General features: G+C 43.0%; 1 protein-coding gene across 7 annotated transcripts in view; it reads left to right on the forward strand.

Annotated features, from left to right (window-relative positions):
- Positions 1–353: 353 nt before the first annotated feature.
- The window catches only part of rbm33a (RNA binding motif protein 33a), a 30,023-nt gene continuing 6,993 nt past the window's right edge, over positions 354–23,383 (forward strand). The window contains exons 1-18 of one of the 7 annotated variants that reach the window (XM_069159518.1): positions 354–533; positions 4,621–4,699; positions 6,158–6,206; positions 6,691–6,764; positions 6,905–7,196; positions 8,971–9,117; positions 9,474–9,642; positions 9,832–10,067; positions 11,848–12,178; positions 13,648–13,709; positions 16,559–16,688; positions 17,114–17,481; positions 17,849–18,106; positions 18,302–18,607; positions 18,912–19,724; positions 21,452–21,628; positions 22,456–22,641; positions 23,067–23,155. In XM_069159518.1, the coding sequence (XP_069015619.1) occupies positions 515–533; positions 4,621–4,699; positions 6,158–6,206; positions 6,691–6,764; positions 6,905–7,196; positions 8,971–9,117; positions 9,474–9,642; positions 9,832–10,067; positions 11,848–12,178; positions 13,648–13,709; positions 16,559–16,688; positions 17,114–17,481; positions 17,849–18,106; positions 18,302–18,607; positions 18,912–19,724; positions 21,452–21,628; positions 22,456–22,641; positions 23,067–23,155 (3,785 nt within the window). In that variant the 5' untranslated portion in view covers positions 354–514. The remainder of the gene's footprint in view (positions 534–4,620; positions 4,700–6,157; positions 6,207–6,690; positions 6,765–6,904; positions 7,197–8,970; positions 9,118–9,473; positions 9,643–9,831; positions 10,068–11,847; positions 12,179–13,647; positions 13,710–16,558; positions 16,689–17,113; positions 17,482–17,848; positions 18,107–18,301; positions 18,608–18,911; positions 19,725–21,451; positions 21,629–22,455; positions 22,642–23,066; positions 23,156–23,383) is intronic. The other 6 variants (XM_069159521.1, XM_069159520.1, XM_069159522.1 and 3 more) reach the window with 6 other exon arrangements.

The raw sequence follows: 23,383 nt of genomic DNA on the forward strand, positions 1-23,383 counted from the left end.
GGAGGTTGAAAAAAAATAAATAATCTTTTGATATATATCCATAGCTTACTTGCAAGTCTATTATAATTTCTAAACTTATAATGGAAGTGCCAAGTAAAAGCAGCCTATAAGTATATATATCCCACATCAGGAGCTTGATCAGTCAAGCCTGTTAATGCGGTAGGAAGTAATAGTGCATTAACTGCACTTTCCCAGTTGTGCAGCAAATATTTTTTTTCCTCCAGACTCCTCATGATCAGCCAGTGTTTATTTACCTGGCGTGTCAGGCAGCAAAACCGGTCCAGGGTTTCCCCAGGTTTCCCCCCCCACCCTACCCACAATGCATCATTGCTGCAAAGCGCACCGCCGCCATGTTTGGTACTCCGGTCGCGGTTAGCAATCACTGCCGCATAGAAGCAGCAGTTCCCGCTATTAGTCTCCCGTTTACCACCGTCATAATGGCGAAATACTGACGATTAAATGCTCTCTGCGGTTTTGTAGTCGGACTTTAAAGCGGGACGAGGCCCTTTGCACCATGTCGGCGAACGCGCAGGGTGAGTAAACGTCAGCGGGTTTTCTTTCGGGTCGACGATGCTAAGTTGAGTTAGCCGCGGAGCTAACGCGGCTAGCGGCTGGAAACACAGGATGTAGGCCTTTAGCTACCGTTAGCAAAATTAGCTCAAGGAAGCACCACGCGTCACGACAGTGACCGGCATATAGGCACTAAATGGCAAAAAAAAAACCAAACAAATGTGCGTGAAATGACCTCCAACCTAAGCGAAGGGCAAAGTCGATGGTTCATTTTGGTTTTTTTGAACAAAATACCCGACTTGTGCTTGTTAGCACCTGCGTTAGCACGTAAGCTAACTATTAAACTGGTAAAAAAAAAAAGAAAAGAAAAAGCGCTTCATTCTTGAGGAGACTAACGCAGACGTCCGCTTTTTTCCAAATAACGTCACTCTTTTAATATTTTAAGACCGCTTTAATGTGCGTGTGACATTGATTGACGTCGTCCTCTCATGTAGCTTCTAGCCTGGTGACGCTAGAGGCTAACTTTGATAGCACAAGGCAGTCGTTTACAAAGAACATGCAAATTATTTGGGTTAACGCCAAATGTGTTTGTTGACCACTTCAACACACCTAACCTAAGTTATGCAATGTTTTTTTTTTTTTTTTTTTTAATTTATTTATGTGTTATTATTTCCTGGTTTTGTCGCCAGGGTTGGTGCTGAACTCGCGTGTGACGCAGTTTACGCGGTGTGTTTATTCCGTATTGGTTTGATTTGCAGAGGAAATATTCAGAGTTATTGTGTATACACGTGTACAAATGCATGCACCCGGGCCTGTGCACACGTATTAGATCACCAGAAGGGACCACATTCAATCTGGATGTGGCTTTTGGACTGTAGTCTTTCCAAGCTTGGACCTTTTGGCCTCTTTTCTTGGTGGCCAAATGGCGTATTTTGGACTTTTATTATCAAACAATTATCTCTTCGTATTCTATAAAGTTATTGTAAATTGACAAAAGTGCTAATACCAGTCGTAAATGGAAACACGTTTCACTAAACATAAGTTTACCAATTAGCTGTAGCCCATTAAGGATTTTTTTTTTTTTTTTAATGCAATTAATTGACATGTCAATATATTTGTTGGAACTGTTGTGTTTCTAATGAGTACTGTCACATATTGTACAGCGTAAAAGCGACGTTTAATGGTTTTTTTTGGATGGAGATAGATTTTTTTTTTTTCTGAGCTTTTCTACCACGAGCAAAGGCATTAACCTGTCATATTATGCACTTTAGAAATTGTGACATCCCCAGTATCCTCTGTGGAAAATATTCAGATGCTGCACTTAAAACTCACTGGCAGAGGGTTTACAGACATCCCCCACAACTTTGATGGAGCAGACAGAGCACATATCTTTGTCTGTGTTGGTTTCACCTGAATCATCAAGTCTGAACCCCAAATATTCCAATACATTTTTTTTTCCTTCTTCCCAGATTGGCTGCCTGTTTGACCAGTTGCCTGTATCATGACTAACTGCCATGCACTATGATACATCATGTTAAAAGATCTATCTGTTTAAAAACAAAAAAGGACCATATGCTTATGTTAGTATTGACGTTTTCCACCTACAGCAGTTACCTTAATACTTCCACACCAGCCGTGCTGATTTTAAAGAGATATTTTTAACATTTGAGTTGAAGAATGAGCTGATGCGAATCTATATCGAACCATTGTTTGAACAGCTGCTGCAAATTTGCATTGCTGCCGGTATGAGAAGTATTGATGTAAAATATTCGCTGGTAACATTTTGCATTTTCATGTCATTTATTTTGTCAGGCCTCTGGTGCGTCAATACCTTAAGTTTTAATTTGATTGCTCTCTCTGCCAGCAAGAACAAATTTGGCAAGAGTTGCCTGCCTGCCTTCCAAAATTTACATCATGCAGTATCTTTTCACCTGGCCAAGTTCATATGCTTAATAAAACAGTTATTCACCTGCATGACATGAATGGCAAATTTCATCTACTAAATCTAAATCTTGTACATAAAAATGTATGCGCCTGTGACTACTTATCTTATTCGTGAGGCAACTGATTGGATCAAAACTGGGGGATACTGCGGACTGCCAACCATACAACAAGTTTGTCTTCGGCAAACCTGTTTCATGTCCCGAGGAGATCTCGGAGCTGCAAGCACAGAGGCTGAATTATTAGACCAGCAGTTTCAGATTTGATGTTGCTCAGATTCAGGACCTCATCTTAAAGTTAGACATTCTGTCGAATAAGAAAAGTGCAGATATATGAAATAGAATTAATGATGGTTGAATTCTTTTGAGCTGATGTATATCTATTTTTCAGGGCCCTGGAATTGTACATTCAGGTTTTACTGACACTATTATACTCTCAGCATAGTGTAGGTGGATACTTGCATTGTGCACTGGCTGCAACAATTGTTTGGTACATACTCCTGTGAGCCCTTCTCTCATCTGAGTTGCCGTGGCTGTCTGATACTATAGTGGGGGTCTTTAGATGAACAAAGTTGGACAATCTGCTTGTGACGGTGTTTTGTTAAAATGTTTTCCAGTGGTTGTTTCACCATTTTACAGCATTGCTTGCATTTTTTTTTTATTATTATTATTTTTTTTTAACCTGTATTGATTTGGTGTATTTGGGAAGGAGATACTTGCACCAGGTCCTCATGCTGGCTGCAGTTAGGTAATTGCAAAGCACACTGTGACTGTGCCTCTGCCAATCTTGTTGAAGTGAATGGAGCACAGTGCTTGTTGGCTCAATCCATCCTACGTTTAAAAAAAAAAAAATTCAACTTTCTCATTGTTTTAAACATGGTGTTTTATTCTACACAATACTATTTAAGGGAATGTGTGTGCAGTGTTTCAAACTAAAAGCTGTAGTATACCCAACATGAGACCACTGATATGTGATGTGATTTTGGTTACACATCACTGTGCAAGTTTTTTTCCGAGTATAAATTTCTAAATATCATGCAAAAGCTTTGTTTTTCCAAACTAAGTGTTGCAATGTAGCCAACGGAGTCCATTGATGTTTGAATCGATGCGAGTTGATTCAGGAAAAAAAGGACTGGGAGAATGGGTGACCGCTAGCTAGCCATTAGCGTACACCAAATTGATGTGGATGACCACCCCATGGGAGATTTAAGTTAAACATATCATGTTTGAACTTTCAGATCTGACTGTAACAGATGGTGGTTGTTAACATGCATTCTTTGTTCAATAATTGTTGTGAAGATTATGCTTTTAATTAAAGTTTATTTCCCTAAATCTTGGCACACCTTATGTGCTTGCACAAATGTACTCTACAGTTTGTACTTAGACATCAAGAGCACTTCTGCTGCTGGCAGATACCTCGAAGCCTCCCAGCAGGGTGCAATTTGAAAGCGACAAACCCACAATTCGCGCACACGTGTGTTTCATCTCCGCTGCGACAACTTTATCCTGAGAGAAAACACTGATGTGGTTTCGTTGTTCGAGTTGTTCCTCGATGGTTATTTTTATCCCGATATGATGTGTGACCTTGTGGAAGTCAAAGATTGCCCTTTGCTGTCTACTCTCAGAAGCTTTGTTCCCTCAGGTAGAGCTAGTGCAACAAGTGTTATGTAGAGGCAAGTTTGAGAAAACTTGTGCACGTGATTCCCCCGTTTGTTTTTTTGTAATCTGTATCTATTGAGGATCAAACAAAAGGAGGAGGTAGCATTACAGATGCTGACATAGCGTTTTCTGATTGAGGATGAGGCGTAACAACTAAAATCTGATAACTATCAGATAGGGCAGCATTATGAACATGTAAAACTACGACTGTACCTCAGGCCACTTCAGTTTCTTCTATAAACAGCTTTTAAATATTGGCAAGCAGGCATGAGAACATTTTTAGGAGTTTACCCGTCTCTGCTATGTACCATTGTGTTGGTATACATGGGCATCCATGGCACTTGTGTATTTGCAGCACAAATGTCAAGTTGTTGGTGTAAGGGACTTCTAGTTGCACGTGCTCGTAGTTTTATTTTTAGATTCCCAATTGTGCAATCCAGAGAAAGATCCATATTATTAGTATAGTCAACGCTTTGGTGAATGCGTAAACATAATTGCCTTTCTGTTGCAGATTATGACTTTGATGAATATGACAAACCCGGCGCTGAGCGGTCACGTAGGAGGAGAGGTGAAGACGATGATCTCGAGAGGTAAATCATTGTACCATGGTCTCTTGTCTTTGCAGGAAGAGTGCTGTACTGTATACAACCTGCTAAGGTCGTCAAAATCAAGTCCCGTCAGTATAAAGTCCTGTTATTCTGTAAACATCATTGTCCTGTGAAAATCACGGGTACAGAAAACACCAACCTTACACGAGCTAAGAAAAGCTCATTTTAAGCGACGTGACGATGCACTTCGGTTTGTTTTCAGTGCATTCAGAAAGTGTTCTAACCCCTTCAGTTTTTCATATTTTGTTGTGCAGCAACCTTACTACCAAAAATGTAAAAATAATTTTGACCCCGTCTCCACTCAACACCCCATAATGTCAGAGTAAAAACTGAATTTCAGGAATTTTTACACATTTATCAAAAAGGAAAAACTGAAATATCACATTGTCATAAGTCAGACACTTTGCTGTGAAATTTAAAGTTGAGCTCAGGTGCTGTTTATTTTCTATTGATTATCTTTGAGATGTTTCTACACCTTGACGGTCGCACGCCTGTGGTAAATTAAATTGATTGGATATGATCTGGAAAGCCTCGCATTTGTCTTTATAAGGTATCAGGGCAGAAACCGAGCCACAAGGTTGAAGCAACTGTCTGTAGAGCTCAGAGACGGGATTGTGCCAAGACACAGATCTGCGGAAGACGGCAAACAGATTTTTGGTTCATGTAGTTTTCCCAAGTGCACAGTGGCCTTCATAATTCTTGAATGGAAGCACTTTGGAACAACCAGGGCTCTTTCTCAAGCGGGCTGACCAGCAAACCTGAGCAATTTTGTGTGGATGGTCTTTGTAAGTGAGGTGACCAAGGACCCAATGGTCATTCTGGCTGAGCTCCAGAGACCCTGTGTGGAGATGGACGAAACTTCCAGAAAGACAGCTACTACTGTAGCATTCCACCAATCTGGGCTTTAAGGCAGAAGGTTCTCCTCCGTAAAAGACAGATGAAAGCCTGCTTAGAGTTTGGAAAAAAAAAAAAAAAAAAAAGCATTTAAAGGATTTAAACCTTGTCTGATGAAGCCAAAGAATGAACTGCTTGGCGTCAGCTCTAAGAGTCAAATTACATAAATATGGTTGTGGCAAAATGTTTTATTTATATTGCACGGGAGGACCCGGCAGTCATTTATATTTTATTTTAATCTCTCTGATTACTATTACAGGTTGAGACTTCTTGGAATATAATGAAAGCACTTTTTATATCGTACGATGATCTACATTGAAAACAAACACTTTTTGCAGGATAAGATAATTATTGCATTTTAAAAATTGTGATCGAACTATTAAATTATGAGTAAGTAAAAAAAAAAAAAAAAAGCTATTTTATTATTTATTCAGAATAGGGAGAATGACAGCATTATATAAGGCACATACAACAATTTGTAAAAAGACAGTTTCACTATAACCTGACCGTGCTAACATGTCTCTAACTTTCTTTTCTCCGTAAAAGTGAATTGGAAGAGAATTTGTTGGAGGAAGATTGGCTGTCGGGTAAAAAGGTAAGAAAGAGAAAAAAACCTCACGTTTTGTTTACGAAGTTTTTATGCTTTGCACCAAACCGCATGTGGTTTGTTTGTGTTGCTTTTCCGCTTGCAAGCGGCAAAACAACAACCAAAACATTGCGTGATGGTGTTGGTAGAACATATAGAAAGAAAGACGTGCACAGTGGACTTGAAGCAGGTGGCTCCTCCACAGGGGGAATTGTTGATGTGAACTTGGAGGAAGTACTGTGGACAAAAAAGCACTGTGTTGACCTGCCCAGATTGCCTTCACCACATGGGAATAGAGCATCCTTTAGGGTTGGAGGTGGCCCCCTGCCCCCACACCCTAAATACACACACACACACACACACACACACACACACACACACACACACACACACACACACACACACACACACACACACACACACACAACTGAGGAAGAGTAGAGCACAGTGTTTTTACTTTGCACACCATAATGTTCCTTTGTTTTTGTTTCAGAATCCCTCAGAAGTGTCAGATGAAGAATTGAACGATGACCTTCTTCAAAGTGATGATGAAGATATGAATTTGGGGTAATACAATTACACAAGTACTATATTTTTAAGCTTCTCTGTTTAGTTCCAGTTCAGCACCTGATTTTGCTTATATTTCTGTTATACTTCATGTCTGTTTTCTGAACTGTTAGATTTTGTTTGTTTGTTTTTGTTTTCAGTGGTCAGGAGGTCAACCTTAATACCACGTACAGCTTGGCCACATCCTACGGCCAGCAGGACAACTTGCAGGAAGCAGAGTACACAGATGACGTTGTGAACCTGGGCGAAGAAGGGGATGTAGAGGAGGGCTACCAGCAAGACGAGTACGCACAGGAATACAGGCAGGAAGACAACATCGAGTTGCCAGAAGACCAAATAGATTACTCTGGAGAGCTTGCTGAGGGTGACGACGGCTATCAGGATGAAGTGCTAGACATCCAAATCAATGAGCCTATAGATGGTGAATTTCAAGTGAGTTCTCACATTTGCTTACCCGTGTAAAAGCCCATGCACAAACAATCTCTCTCGCACACACACGCACACAAACACACACACACACTCTCACACACTCTTCCACTCCCCTTGCTATCCAACTCTATTGTATCCAAGAGATAATGTCAGTTTTCTTGTCTCGGTATAGGGACAGTCAGGATTGAAAATCTATTCAGGAGAGGGAGACGTCGGTTGGCGTTTTGGGGCAGAGGAGGATTAGATTCATTATCACTTCCTGCCAGTTAATTTCTCCATCTTGCTGACAAAGTTTTGTTGACAGCTTGTTTGGCATGAGGTAATGCTCTGCTGTCGCCTCCAAATCCCTGTGCCATTGTGACCTTGGGCCCTGTATCTTTGGAGGAGTAAGAAGCTGCTTTGTGTCGGGGAGATGTGCTGCCAATCGGCAGAGGTTAATGTGGGGGGCTTTTATCTCTGGCTTTAGACTGGATCTGATAAAGTCTCACGCAGGTGAAAAGATTATTGACCTTCCTGAGGACACTCCATACAGTTTTCTAATGATTGATGTGAGTTTCCCTTTTATTCGTTTCCCTTCCTCTTAGCTCGGGCTAAGAGGATCAAAGATAAGACCAGATCCATGTGCAAATGTCTGTTACGGTCCATTTACCACGGTGTGATTGTGTTTGGCACCTGACAGAGATATATTGGCCTACCTCCTTTCTCCAAACAAAGATAAGATGTTGACCTTCTTAGCACAAGTGGCTGCCGATTTTGGATTTTTGGAGATGTCTGCAGGTGTGGATGTGTATTTGAATTATGTGCAGTAAATGTTTACAGGGTCACTAAACTGCCTGGCCTTGACATTTTGCTCACCAAGGTATTCATTGAGCATTATGTGGAACAGTTTAAAGGATTAAGCTGTTGTGTTCCCTTGGGGCAGCCTGTCCATCCGTCTGGTTTGCTCAGTGAATTTTTTTTTCTGTTCCGCATTTATAGATGCAGCTGTTGGCAGGTTAATGGAGCACAACACCAAACACCGTTGTGCGACCTACAGTCTGACCTCATGGTATTTGTTGGACGGTGTAAGGCAGCTAGGATGTTGGGGTTTCTCGCGACTCCTGTAGAAGCGATGTGGCACACTTTGCTTGATGAGTTTGGAGAATAATTTCATGAACTGATTGCATCACGGGTTGAACTGAAATGTTGTGATTTGTCATGTCCCTGAATGTCTGCATCTTTGCCATAGAGTCATGAACTTACAGCGCAGCCAATAACGGAGTGATTTGTGAGGAGTCAGTCAATGATATTTTCACCATCATTGAAGCGGGGAGGAGTGTTTTTATCTGTGCCTGCATTTCTGTATATCATGTCAAACATTTACATCTCATTGAATTTCAAATGCTGTCAGGAATAGTAATGAAGCCTTGCTCCCACTGTTATGGTAATTTGGGTTTGGAAGGGGTGGGGTCGCCTGGTGCCTCCCCAAAATCTTCACCATAACATTTTATTGTGCATGCTCTGTAGGATCTTTGTGTTTTTTTGTGTGTAATACTTCAAATTTGATCTGTTCTAAATAGCAAAATAGATCCTCATGAAGCCCACTTGTATTTATTTCACCCATTCGTCCCTTCATTATAACAACATTGCCTTGCATTGATAAATGTTTTAAGTATTTCAACAGAAACACACAAAGAGATTGTTCCACCAATGGCTGACATGTAGTTGGCTAGTGCTGATCGTTATCGGAGAGCTGTTCTGACTTTATCAATACGTATTATTTAAATCATCTTCAAAGGATGAAGAGTACCAAACCTCCTATGGTGATGAGCCTATTGATGGAGATAGAGTCCAACAGGAGGAGAACCCCGAGGAGGTGGGGAGAGAAGAGCAGCAGGATGAAGAAGAAACCATGGAGGGACCTCAAGTCTACGACGCAGAGGAGGTATAGACTTAGTGGGATTTATTTTAGTTAGTTTGGTCAGCGTTTTTAGTAAGAATCTAATAGAGGTAGAGAGGGAGCAAGGAAGGAGAGATGGGTATGTTCAGCACAGGTCTTAGGCTCAAATTGATCAGTGGACAACACATTTATATATGTGCGTTAATCATTAGACAATTAGGACACTCCTAATTGGTAAATTTTGAAAATGCTCCACCTTTTAACTTTTCGCATTAAGCCCAATTACGTCGAGTGTCTTACCACTGACCTAAATGTTCACACAGTGGTGACTGTTGTAAAAGTGGTGAAGGAAATGTGAGGATGGTCGAGTTCTGTTTTCAACATTTTGAAAATATCTCCAGGTTGAAAAGGAAGCTCAGCCTGAAGAAGAACCAAAGGAGGAGTCAGAAGAAGAAGACGAGGAGGATGAAGAGTCCGGTCGCATACGATTCAAATCTGAAAGAAAGGATGGCGCTGTTGTGCGGCTGGCAGATGCAGGCAGTAAAAGAAGGAACATCCCTGAAACACTAGGTACAAATTATTACTGTTGGGGCATAATTTATCTTCGATTCATTGACAGCTGGAGTGAGTTTTCAAATTTTGAATCTCTCCTCTATGCTGTGACAAATTTACATTCCTACCTAAACCTGTATTTCATCCTAAGTTTTTCCGGACAGTTAATGTACAAGTTCTCACTTTTTCTGTTCATCATATCATCAGAACTGTCAGAGAAAGCCAAACAAGACTTGATGGCCTTTGAGGAACAAGAACGGCAGAAGAGACAAAACCGTTACGGAGGCCGAGGCAGAGGAGGAGGAGGATGCGGTGGTGGAGGAGGGCGAGGCGGCAGAGGAAGAGGAGGTTTCCTTGGGTTTGGAATGTCCGATTTTAGAGGAGGAAACAGAGGAAGAATGAATGACCAGAGGCCCCCCCTGATGGGAAACATGTGCATACAGGTAACCCATTGTAAAATCAGCCATCTGAACAACTTTAAAGGGATCATCTATTTACCAACATGTATCACTCTGCACTGAGCCACTTCTCTTAAAGAGTAGTTAAAGGGAGCACAGGGGCGTCACTGGATAAGATGATTTGAGGTGGCTCAACTTTGTACCTTCTTGTATTCGTCAGTTATAACAAGGTTGGGTGTCTTTGTACTTGACGCGTTTTATTTGCTGCTGCTCACTCCACTATCTAAGACCACCACAGCAATGGTCGTTTACACATGGCAAAAAAACCAACAACCCACAGCTCCCTCATATCAGTGTTGATATATGGATTATTGCAAAATATTTGGCAGTTGTCCATTTAGACAGTATTATACAAAATTAAATGTGTTCTTTGCCCAGGATTTAGTTTCTTGTGGGCTTTTATTATTAGATATCACTTCAAGCATTTAATCCTTTGATATGCATGGATCATCAGTTCATACTAGGCTTTTGAAAGTCTAGGGGAAAAAGTCACATTGAACGTGTAGCCTAAAAAAAACAAACTAGTGATGATAATCTTCAGAAACGCAGGGGAAGGATTTCAGATCTGAGCTAGTTACCGTAATCACTGTTAGTAATGGCATATTTTTATGTTCTTTGGGATTTGATCCCTGAATTTCTTTAATCAATTTTTATCAAGGCTACATTGCGTAAAATTGTACAACAAAAGTATTCAACATGAATAGTAATTGATTGGTTTCTCTTACTATTTAAGAAATGTTATATTTTCAGTAGTGTAGGATACGAGATTTTTTTTTTTTTTTTTTTTTTCTTTAGCACAACATGGATCTTTCGTATGCTGCTATAATGCCACATGGTATATATAATATTTAAAATGTAAAACAAGGCTTTGACTTCAACAAAATTTCATCCATTGTGAACGAATAAAATCTATTTAGTTGTGTTAGATTGGTTTAAACTTGTAGCCCAAGGCCTCAGGTAACAAACAAAAATATCAACCTAGTGTTTTTCCAGTGGGTTCACAGCGGGAGACACCCCAGAGAGTTAAAGTGATTCTTCTCAAGGCTGCATGACATTTAACTCCAGCACTGCATTATTTTAGGTTGTATTAATTAATGATAATAGGCTGTAAAATTCAAAAGCAAAACATTAACACTGGAAATGAAAATTTAATGGCTCATGGATGTCATGCCAACGCCACAAACATTCTGCTGACTGCTCTTAATGAGTGTGCTTTTTCTTTTCTTTTCTTTTTTCTTTTTTTTTTTTTTTTTTTACCACATACTGCTGTTGTCTGATTTAACCATTTCACTAATTTGGTCACTGGCATGTTTGCTTGTTTTTTTGTTTGTTTGGTAAACAGATTGACCAATTATTAAGGAACCATCACTCAACAATATAATTATTGTTTCAACATTCATCACTTGGTGCATGGTTGAGATATTCTTATGTTAGCAGGTAGCCCGGCTGTTGCAGCTGTTTTTTTTCTTCATCTTTACAACTGTATCTCACTTTAAAAGTTTACATTGTTGTTCCACCCAGGTTACCTTCAGTTTCTTGTCACCTCTACAAATTCTAAAGAAAACATGTACTCTTAATGTCAGAGGAGACATGAGCTGAATCATTTCAGGATACCGTCCTCGCTCTTGCTGGCGAATTGACTTGTTGTCGTGTCTTCCTTCACATGGCAGCAAACAGTGATTTCAGAACCTTCCCGAAAGAAATGTGTTTTGACAGGTTGTTTTGGTTTCCCCTCCTCTCCGTTTCCCTATCTCTTCCCAATTAGCAGCCCCCCTCCCGAATGCCGCCTCCCCATCAGCCTCATCAGCCTCATCAGCAGCCACTGCTGTCCCAGCAGCACCACCCTTCGCGTCCGAGAGGACCTCCTCCCTTCCAAGAGCATGGGCGCCCGCTGGCCCAGCAGCCCCTTCAGCCCCTCATCCCCACACATATGGCTCATCGCTCCGCGCAACTGCGACCCCATATGGAGCCACCACCACGAATGATGAGCTCCCCGCCACCCAACTTCCCTCAGCATCATCAGCAGCAGCCTCCGCAGCCCAAAAACATTCACATTAACCCCCACTTCAGAGGGCCTACGTCATCCTCTGTACAAGGTAGGTTAACCCAGTATCAACCAAGTGCTTTTTGTTTGGCCTTTTTTTTTTTTTTTTTTTTTTTATCGTCCACTCATTTCCAGCATTTTTCTGGACTCACCTGCTGCACAATTACTAGTATTGAAATAAGTTTTGCACTTTAATTCAGCTTACAGCACGTGCAAAGAATACAATTGACAGAGACAGACTACAAATTTGTGCTTGTACCAAGAAAAGGGACATATCTGACGTGTGGGAACTTTTTTGAATTAAAAAAAAGATCTCCCAAGCACATAATTTTAGAAGCAAAAGTTTTCTCGTTGCTACTAATGAGTACTACACGGATGCATTAGAATCACCGAATTACCTTTATATGACTGACTATCGAATTGAAATATTTTTTGAAATGCATTTGTTTCAATAACCATCCACAGATTTTTAATGCTGCGTCTGAAGTAACAAATTTTAGGCATGTAAGCTGAGCGATTAGCTATAAGCTGTGTGTTTCAAATAAAAAAAGAGTTTGCTTTTTACAGATGTTAGTCCCAACTGTCACAAGTGTTCAGTTAGCATGAAGACGCTTAAATGAAGGACGTGTTTATATTTCAAAACGATTCATCAAAGATTTATCTTGTCGGTTCTGTATGTATGAAAATTATAAGTTTAACCCAAATTGTGCTGCGGAGAGACCGGAAAAATCCTCTATTGAGGTGCCTGATGCTGTTGTGGCTGGCAATTCTCCTCGCGTTGTGTTGAAAGGTGTCTGGATTAGAATGTCATTTTGTTGTCCGGTTGAATGACGGGTGAAAAGTTGTCTTTTGTGAGTAATGGGTTTTCCTCCCATTTTCTTTTTTCCGGGGGCGTCACCATTTCATTCCCTGAGATGGGTTATCAGTCCAGGCCCAAATTTTGTTAGCAAAGCATGTTAGTGTGTGTAGCTTAGGTTTCGCTCCTGTGAGAGTGATGTGCTCCGGAAGATCGGGGATTGCCTGTGGTAAGGATTGTGTGTGTGTGTGTGTGTGTGTGTGTGTGTGTGTGTCCCCGTCCAATTGAATGCATACCAGTTGTCGATGTTGACGTACAGTTTCAGTCTATTCAGTCTAGTTTCAGTTTATTATTTAAAAGAATGCCAGCAACATAAACATCCAGGTTATTGAATTATATTGTGCCAAGTCGTCGAACAGCAAATGTTTCAGGGTTTGTTGAATCTAGCCAATATTACTCATGTATTTAATATTTCTTTGAGCTCCTTGGTTCGTGCTCAGCTATGTATAGATGTGAGGCAACTTTGAGCTTAAATTGAACAAGTATGCCTTACTAAGAGCCTTCAGCATCATGTCTAATGGTCTCCTTCCTTTCTACTATCACCACCCTCTCTCTGCCTACTGCTTCTCATTTTCTTTTTTTCTCCCCTTCCCCCCTCTTCCCCTCCCCTCCCCTCCCCCCTCTCCTCTTGCTCTCTCTCTCTCTCTCTCTCTCTCTCATTGCAGTGCCCTTGATGCCTCCTGCTCAGAGCCAGCCCAGACCTGCTGTGGGTCCTCAGAGGTTCCCTGTGAGTAGCAGCTGCTCATGTTACCTCCCTTTCGCCTCACTTTCGCTCCCTCTTCACACAGTTAGCGCCCCTTTTTTGCAAGCGCAAAATCATTACTTCAATTAGGCTGTCTGCCCTGGCCAAATACGGTTAAAGCAAATCTGTAAACACTGATAGGAAGTCTGGCTGCACAACTGGAAATGCGTGATAGGGGCTTTAGGCAGGAGCGTTTTGGAGGTTGGGGCTGCAGTGGCAGGACTTACTTAGCAGCTCTTCACGGATGGGCCGGGGCTCAGACTACCCAGCTTGGCACATAATGGAATTGTGAAACCAGGATATACTGCCAGTTAAAATTCACTTTCCACAAGTTTGTGTCCCAAAGGCACAGAGACCGTTTTTGAACGGTATCTGAATTAGTGAAACATGCTGGTAGTTTGATAGGGTTGGGTCGAGCCTCTTGCTTTTTTGCGCCCCACATTCTGAAGGTTGAATTTCACGTCAGATAAAAGAATCTTAAGTCTGTGATTTGCTTTTAGTAAAGGTCCTTTATTTCACTCTCAAAGAATCCATCCAAGAGTTGACAGAAATGCCTTTAGAGTAATTACTGTACTGAGGGAACTGGCTCGCTAGAAAGTCTGCCAAAGTACCTCAGGTTACTCCATCTTTGTAGTTAATGATGCCTGGGCATCAGGTGGCGCTGGTGCTGACTGACATCTTCCTGGAAAGTGCATTTTATATGGATTTATGCAAATTTGCCTTTGGAAAATAGCTGCATCCAATTGCATTCATGTGGCTTTACAACCCTCCTGCCAAATGAGCCAGGCTTTTACACACGGGTCAATCTTTGTCCAAAAATATCATTTTATTTACCTTTTCAGCCTTTTCAGACACCTTTCAGTGTCACCATCATGTAATTTCTTTCCCATGAGGTCTGCGATCGTGCTAGATATCGATAACACAGCAGCAAGGAGCTATTTTGGCTCGTATCAGATAGTAGAAGGTGGGCTGGGAAGTCTATGCAGACAACTAGGCTGATGAACAGCATAGTGTTGGATTCCCCAGCTGTCAATTGCATTTAGGCTGGTGTTGCCAAGGACACAATTTGAAATGCAGGTGACATACCACCCAGCAACATTCCATTTATCAGTGGGCACCTGATTACTCATGATTATCATACATTATCATCCCATCAAATTTAATTGTTAAAAGGCCAGAGAAATGGGGGTCATAGCCTCTAGTATTACTGCATTAAATTTTTGCTGGTGGAGACTGGTTTTGAAATATTAATCTCGACGCCAATTAAAGTCGTTATTGGGAATATTTATTCCATTCAGACATTTATTTTGAACACAAAATAGCTGCAATAAATGATTATTTTGATTGGCTGTCGCCCATCCTCAATAAAATGATTGATCCAAAACTTAATCGGCAAATAGTGAAACATACCTTTTTGGAATTTGACAGAACCAACCGTGAAATTCAGAATCCTTATTTTGTCTCACCAACAGTCCAAACCCAAAGATATTCAGTCTATTATCATAGAAGGAAAAAAAAAACAGTAAAAATGAACATTTATTTTGACTATTTGTCATTTATCGACTAATTGTTGACAATCGTTTGACAATTTTTTTTCCGCTCTACCACCAACCACACAATTTGAAAATGTTTTCTGTATGCGTTACACTCTCGTAGTCAAAACCCCTTTTTAATTGTTTAATTTCTTGTTGCATATTTTAACCGAAATGCCCCCTTGGTGACATTCGGTAGTAATCTCTACTCCTTACCTTTCATCTCTTAACAACAGTGTACAATATCTTGAAAACAAAAGAATTTGGGCCATCTGTCTTTATTGATACCGGCTAGAACGTGAACATGAAACCCAGAAACAAAACATCTCTTTAAACTCAAATTTCCATTCTTTATCAAATACTTCGACATTGGGTCCTTCTCCATTATGTTTTTCTCGGTGTTATCCCTTCACAGCTAAGAGGTATCCTAGTATCAGTTACATATTGAGCAGCCCACTGAGTGTTTATCGAGGATTAGAAGTGAGGATGAGCGGTATTATTTGAGAGGTATTATAAGGACACCGGAGTCCTCATTGTGCGAACCTGCCTGTCCGACCTTTTAGAGCGGTATGATTGTGGCCCCCATTGTGATCCCCTGTCTTTGTAAGCCCCTTTGATTAACTTTATGTTAAGCAAGTTTTTGGGACTGTGGCCTTCTGACTTTCTAACACCTCTCTTCTCTAAATACCTCCACACAGCAGTGGAATAAAGATGGATTAAGCCTTGATAGCATCTTAAGTAATTTACAATAGGCTTGGAGGAGGCAAGCAGCCCATTTGTGGAAGTGCCACGTGTTGAATAGCAGGTTAATTTTTCAACAGAGATGGATGTTTAAAAGAATAAAAGAGACGGTTATGAGGGGGATTCGAATTCCAAGGAGGGATTAAATGCTTGTTATCTAGTTTTCCTTGGAAGATAGATTGGGAGTAGCGTGCATGCAATGAGTAGAAAGCTGTCGAACATGCGAAGTGGTTGAAACAAAGATGAGGGCACTTATCCCCTCCTGAAATACCCTTTCCTTGTTAGAGATGGGCTTTTAGAAGGTTTATCAACAAAGCCCCAAGTAGCATTAATGCAGGTTTGCTCACAAATTCACGCTGAAGGGTTTCTCTAATATTGGCATGCATATTGATGTTTACAACTCAAGATTCTGTGTCTTTTTAATGACCCTGGCACTTCAATTACAAACGCTCCCTGCCCGACGCAGTACCCCACAAATTCCCATTTTTCATTAGTTTAATTTGTTTGTGATTATTGAGTTCCCAGAATGGCCTATAATTCATGAGTTTTGTGTTTTTCCAGGGACCGGGAGACTTCCAGCAGCACATGCCTGGTAATTTTGGTCAACCCCAGCGGCCCCCTCATCACATGGAGCCCTTTAGGAACCAGCCACCTCAAGGCCCCCAGGACAGAGAGCCACTCTTTATGGGAGGTGAGTCTCACATCCAGCCTTGACGGTGGTTACAAAGCTCTCTTAGCATATTTAACCCTATTCATCATCACCTCTGGCGCTATACCTACAGGGTACGCTGCTAGCTTTCTGCTGCTGCTCTATTAGCAGAACTCATGTTAAATGCATGCATATATATATATATATACATCTGAATGAACCTTGGAAACGGCATTAAACATACATGTTTCTGAGTTATCATTCACTCGTGTTAATGCAGAATTAATAACCCACCTGGTTGTTTATCCTTTCACCTTAATAGAGTTGTCTGTTTTAGTTTCCCATGCCATAACACTATACATCTGGAGAGGAAAAAACTGGGGTATTGAAATTGGCTCTCAAAGAAAAAAAAAAGGAAAAACCTGACATCTCTGTTCTGTTGTTGTTATTTGTTTGTGTGGGTGCAGAGCGCACGGATTCAACACGGTTTCCAGGGCAGCACATGTTTGATCACCCGGGCCCCAGCCCTCTGATGAACAGCAGCAACAACCTCCACCAGCAGCAGCAGCTGCCCGGGCAGGGCCCCATGGGCTTCGGCCCACCAGGACCAGCATTCAACCAGCCCAACCAGGGCCCACTAGGACTGTTTCCGAGAGAACCCCCAAGACCCAACCTCCCTCCCCACCAAAGTCACCAGGGGATGGTAAACTTGAATCAACAAGGTGGCCCCCCCAACCAGCCCAGGCCTTTCATGGGCCCTCGGCAGCAGTTTGGCCAGCAGGGGAACCTTTTTCCCCCTCCACAAGTTCAGTTTGGGATGCAGGTACGACTAAGAGTAAGTGATTTTTATAACCTATAGATGTCTGTGGATTTCTGTCTTCATGTTCATCTCCCGTTGTTTCTTGGATTTGCTCGCTAAATATGGTCATTTGATCTGACTAGTTATCATCTTCACTGCTACTAAAGTCTTGAAGAAAAATACTCCAGTCTGTTTGGCACCTCTGCATTTGGTCAAGAGACATAGACAAGAGCTCCCTCTAGTGATTGAATCACTATTGTGGTGTTACTATATGGCTACGAGAGGACCCCAGTCACAGTTAAATTTTGCAGAAATGACCTGATATAAATCTGAAACTGTAGTCTTGTTTAAAAAAAGAAAGAAAGAAAAATTAACATGTAAATTTTGCTATTTGATGTCTCAGGGCTTAATGCACGGCCATCCTGTTTCCCAGCTTCCACATCACGACCCACTGTCATCTCATCAGCCTATGCACCCGCAACAGCAGCACCACAGGCAGGAGTTACCCCATCATCATCAGCAACAGCTAAATCTCAATGAGCCTCGCCCGATGATGCACCATGGACAGAATCCTTTCCATCAACAGCATGGTAGCCCCAGGCAGATGACTCCCCGCCCTCAGAACCCACAACAGCGCAACATGTCCACCAGGCAGAGAATGGTAAGAGATTAGCATGACAGACAGGGCCTCTGTTTTAGTGCTGCATTTATTCTAATTCCTGTACATTATTCTGCCAGCATCTTTCTGTAATATACAAAACCCTGTCAGGAGAAAAACATGTTGAAATAAATGTATATTAACATCTGACTGATGATAAACACGACATGAAATGTTTACATTTTGTCCTTTCTGCAGAACACACCTGTCTCCAAGCAAACGCAGCAGCGCAACAGCAACCTACGGGAGCTTCCTGTAGCACCTGGCAACACAAACATGAACAGCGCCCGCCCTGCCACCACCCCCGCCTCCCTCGCTGCCAACATCAGGCCTGTTGCCAGGACAACACAGGGGATGCGTCCCGGGCAGAACGCTCAGCCGATGTCTGGGGATGGCAGAGGAAGAGCCCAAGTTGCTGCAAAGATGGAATCACAGTTCGGGGGAGGAGGCAGGACGGTGGTTCGCAAGGAAATCCCGAGCACACCGTGCAGCACCACACCACAGGTCAGCATTTATGTTTGTTTGGATATGCACAAATCATTTTATGTAGATTTATGTTTTCTCAAATATTCCTCTGAAATAAACCGGATGCTCCGAACGTAAAAAAAGAAAAAGACAAGATTTCTGATGACATCAGCCTCATTCAATTGGAAAGAACGGATCAATACAATTGCTTTTTTTCTCTTGGGTTTTCACTTTGATTACATTTGAAAGTCAGGCCAAGCAATAGGATTCAAATAGGACATAGAGGCTCACAGCTCCCCACAGTAAGTAGGGACGGGCAGTCACCTTGTATTTTGTGTCACAGGACCCTAATGAGGATGAGGAGACGCGGCAGTACCGTTTGAAGATTGAGGAGCAGAAACGTCTAAGAGAGGAGATCCTGAGGAGGAAGGAGATGCGGCGGCAGATGCAGGCAGGTGTCAGAAAGAAGGAGCTGCTGGAAAGACTTAATGCTCAGACACCAAACCAAGGCCCCAGTCCTCCGCAGGTTCAGCCTCCACAGCCAATCCCGCAACCACCACGCCCCGTACAACAACCACCACGCCCCGTACAACAACCACCACGCCCCGTACAACAACCACCACGCCCCGTACAACAACATCCACCACCACCACCACAGCAACAGCAGCCACAACTACAGCCACAGCAGCAGAGACAGTTTCCTCAGAGAACACAACAACCATTGAATCACACATTAAAGAATCCTAATCAAGGCAACTCCATCCCTCCCAGCAGCGCTCCTCAGACCCCGACACCACGTCCCAATGTCAAGACACGCCTGCAGATGGTCAAAAGCAGCACCCTGCAGCAACAGACTGCCGGGCCTGGACCAGAGCAACAATGGACGCAGCCCCAACAAAATCATCTGCAGCCGCCGCAGCAGCAGCAACGAAGGAACAGTACTCTGCAGAACATAAGCAGACCTGGTGAACCAATCCAGGCCTTTCAAATTCCCCTAAAGAACGCACCTGTAGATCCTTCAGTGAGCCCAGGCCTGGCTCAGACTCAAGGACCTAAACCAGGAGCCAAAAGAACTGTGATGCAGCGGGCCAAGACTTCTAGTTTTGAAAGCCAGCCGGTGCCGCAAAAAGTCCGAGTCGTCAAACTTTCAGCAGCGGTGAGCGTACGATTTCATTTCTATGTGACACCTTCTTTTGTGTTTTGGTCTGACATTTATTTCAACCTGTTCTGCCGATTTTACCCACATGGGAAACTACATGGTTTTGAAAGGAAATGCCATTGATTGCCCTCGCTGTCTATTTGGTAATCTAGATGATATCTAACCTATGGGAATGACACAGTGATGTCTGTGTCATTTTGGCAAAATTGATCTGTTCAGAGTTTCCCCCCCTTAAGCTTTGGGAACTGGTATTTAAGCCACAATGTCTTCACGTACGTTTTACCTTGAGAACACAGAAAGGCTGGAGGCATTAAAGAGAGAGCAGTATGACATTTATCTGTAGAGTTGGAGACACTCCATCACGGCTCTTAAAGGTTGATTTCCTCTTTTCAGGACAGAAGAGTATTCTTTTAAAGATAACGGCCTTGGAGAGGGAAAAATAAGAATGACGGTAACGCCAATGAAGTCCAGAATTACCACCGCTTGCTATTTTATACTCCCTTGATAAGTTACTGCCGTGGCCTTAATTGCACATTAATCTTTATTGAAAAACCACAAAGGCATGCATGTTAAACATTCATACTTGTCACTGATGAGACGTGTTGGTGGGATGTGATAGTATTTGAAATAAGCTGCTTTCCGACTTCATCCCAGAGGATCAAGCCGCCGAGCCAAAATCGCGGGCTGGCTGCAGATGAAGATAACTGGGTGTCAGTGCGTTAATGGAAACCTGCGCGCAGCTATCTGATGTACCGCATCTTGGAGAAAAAAGGGGAGTGGGATGTGAAGTGGAGAAAGAGAGATAGAAACAGAAAGAAACGGCTAAGGCCTATAGCTGCCGTGAAAAGAAGATTCTCCAGATGCTCTCTCTCCCACATTGTTCTGCTGTCATCAACGAGAGCTTGACAATGTTATCTCCCCTCCTCTTATTTTTTTCTCACTTTCTCTTTTCCTCGCTGTCATCCCTCAGTTGCTTTTTTTTTTTTTTTCTTCCATCAATCCATCTCTCAGGTGCGAGGCAACAAAAGATGCCAATCCAAGACCCTTGTAATTAATCTTTCTTGGTTAAAGGGGGGGGGGGGGAGTTAACATAATACCTGTGTAAGAAAGTTGCCACTTTTTAGGATTTGGATTTGTATGGCTTAGGCGCACAGATAAGAGGGAAATTATATTTTCATCAGGCATAATACAAAGCAGCACGCGACACAAAAGCTGTGGAGGAGGGGGGGGGGGGTTAAAGGGGGATGGGGTACACATCGAGCTGCTGTCGTTCCAGTGTAATGCAGCTTAGCATTTGATGGGTGCAATCAGGAGCTGTGATTTCTATAGGAGGGATTAATCCATTTACTCTCAGCTGGGGACAGGTCAGAGATATCGCCTCTTTTCTTCCCCTTGTATTGATCTGTCACATCTTTCTGCAGCGTCGGAGAAGAGACGACCTTCAATTCCTCCCTGCGTGTCAACAGAGTGAAGCTGTGACTTTATTTGATAATGAGACCATCACCTTGTTGGGTTGATCTTTATTCCCCCCAGTCTGTCTGATAGGAATGCTGTCAGATTTTCAGTTTGCTCTGTAGATGTGGCTTCGTCTCTCTCCCAGTCGTCCACGAAAAACTTGGCCCAAATGCTTAATGTGTGCGTGGGTTGGCGACGCAAATGAAGATAAAGGCTGGAATTTTCTTGGAGATACAAAATTAATGTCGTTCTCAATCATCTCCATCCAGAGCGGAATAGGGCCCGAGGCTACCGGCAGCCCAGCGCCGCAACAAGGAACCTGGCCGGCAACTCCGCTCAACCAGGGGATCCAAAGGAAGGTGACCATGACAGGACAGCAGCAACAGGGACCGGGCGGAGCACCGCAGGCTGGCCGAGGGGCCGTGGGCAACCCGCAGCAAAACAGGGTACGTGAAACGCTTGCCGTTGTTTCCGTCTGTGCTGCGGACATGAGCGACCACACCTAAAAACGTACTTATTGTTAGTCCGGCCCGAGTGCGCGATGGCAGCTCTGCTCTAAAAGAAGCCAAAACGTCCCCTGCAAATTGTCCTGTGCCGATGGCACTACCCTGGCATTCAGTAGACATACCAATCGAGCAGTCGTTGTAATAAGACAGGACAGTATGCCAGGTGCGGCAGTATTGACGAGCCGAAAACAATGTAACACGGGGGGCTACACAAGGTCCCCTGGCCTCTCTGCACGCCTGTCACCACCAGGCTCCTGTCACAGTTACCATACTCACTGACACTGACAGGGTAAGGCAGCCACCATAACGCTTGCATGGCTCCTCTCCCTTTATGCTCCCCCGCCCCCAACTCACACACACTCTCACACACACACACACACTCACACTCGCACACACGCGCGCGCATATTCTCGCTTGTTCCTCTTCTCTCTTTTTGGGGTCTCTCCCTCCTCTTCAGCTGAGGAAGCATACCTCTCACTCACAAGCTCATATGAAGATATGCCTTGCCACATGCACCATGTTCTGACGTTGACGCTCTATGTAGAAATATGATGAGTCAATCATGTGAAAGCCTGACAAGTCTCAGACGTGCAAGAGAAAAACACACCGCGGTGTTTTTTTTTTAAATGTACCTTTGTTGCCGAGGCGCCGTGTGGCTTGAATGCACGCCTGGTTGAGCAGGGAAGAGTTCCGTCTGTATTTATGCCGGTTTCCTCGTAACTTTTACCTCGTGCGGGCAATTTAACTCGCCCCTGCCTTCGGTGCAGGTCGTCGTGTCGGGCCGGGGCCGAGCCAGAGGGGTTGGTCAAATGGGCCGGGGTCGTCCGATGGCCACCAGACAGAGCCAAAGCGGTGCGGACGGCGAACGCTGCACTGTGTCCATAGAGGGCCTCTCGTCGTCTACAACTGACCTCCAGCTGAAGAACCTTCTCAGGTCCATCGGCCCCATAGAGGTGCGCACCGCAACCATCGCAGCTTGATTAGCTGCGTTTTGTTATTGCATTTTTGTACCCGTTTATGACTTAACGTGTTTTAAAGTATCTAGTTTGTAGGAGGACTAACACAATTCTTCTCAGTCACTAATTGCGCGCAAGTAATGATACATGTATGTGTATGTCATTTTTATATTTAAGATCCATAACTCCAGCTAAAAACTTGAATTTGAATGAATGACTTTATCCCTTCATCTACCAGAGTGGCAGTAATGAAATGTTTGTATGTGTGATCCCATAGCGCCCTCTGTTGTAGTGATTAGGTAGGCTAGAGTGAAAGTGTGAATGAATTATTCCATTTCTTTTCACCACCCCCGCTCCCTCTTGTGGAGGAGTCAAGTAGCTGGTTGGATTCAAATTGCCTTTTCCATTTCTTTCTCCTGCAGATGTTCAAAATGATGCCCCAGCAGAGGAAAGCAGTTGCCACATTTTCCAGTCCCCAGCACGCAGAAAATTTCCAACTGAGCTTCCACAGGTAATCATCATTGCTTCTCTTATTCAACTTTGTAGAGATGACAGTCAACCCTTACAGTCCGACAGACGTGTGTGTGTCTCCCCAAATTTACATGATTCTGTCTCGGTTGAATTGCTCAAGAAGAGTTCATCACAGCGAGGTTCAGCGTGTGTCAAATGAAACGGCACGACTTGACCTTTCCAACAGCGCTAGTTAGTTTGTCCGTGCGACAAAGTGTTGAATTGAAAA

This window comes from Embiotoca jacksoni, unplaced genomic scaffold (genome assembly GCF_022577435.1).
Source record: "Embiotoca jacksoni isolate LCO1_2020_lvr unplaced genomic scaffold, fEmbJac1.0.p SCAF_25, whole genome shotgun sequence".
Taxonomy (NCBI): domain Eukaryota; kingdom Metazoa; phylum Chordata; class Actinopteri; family Embiotocidae; genus Embiotoca; species Embiotoca jacksoni.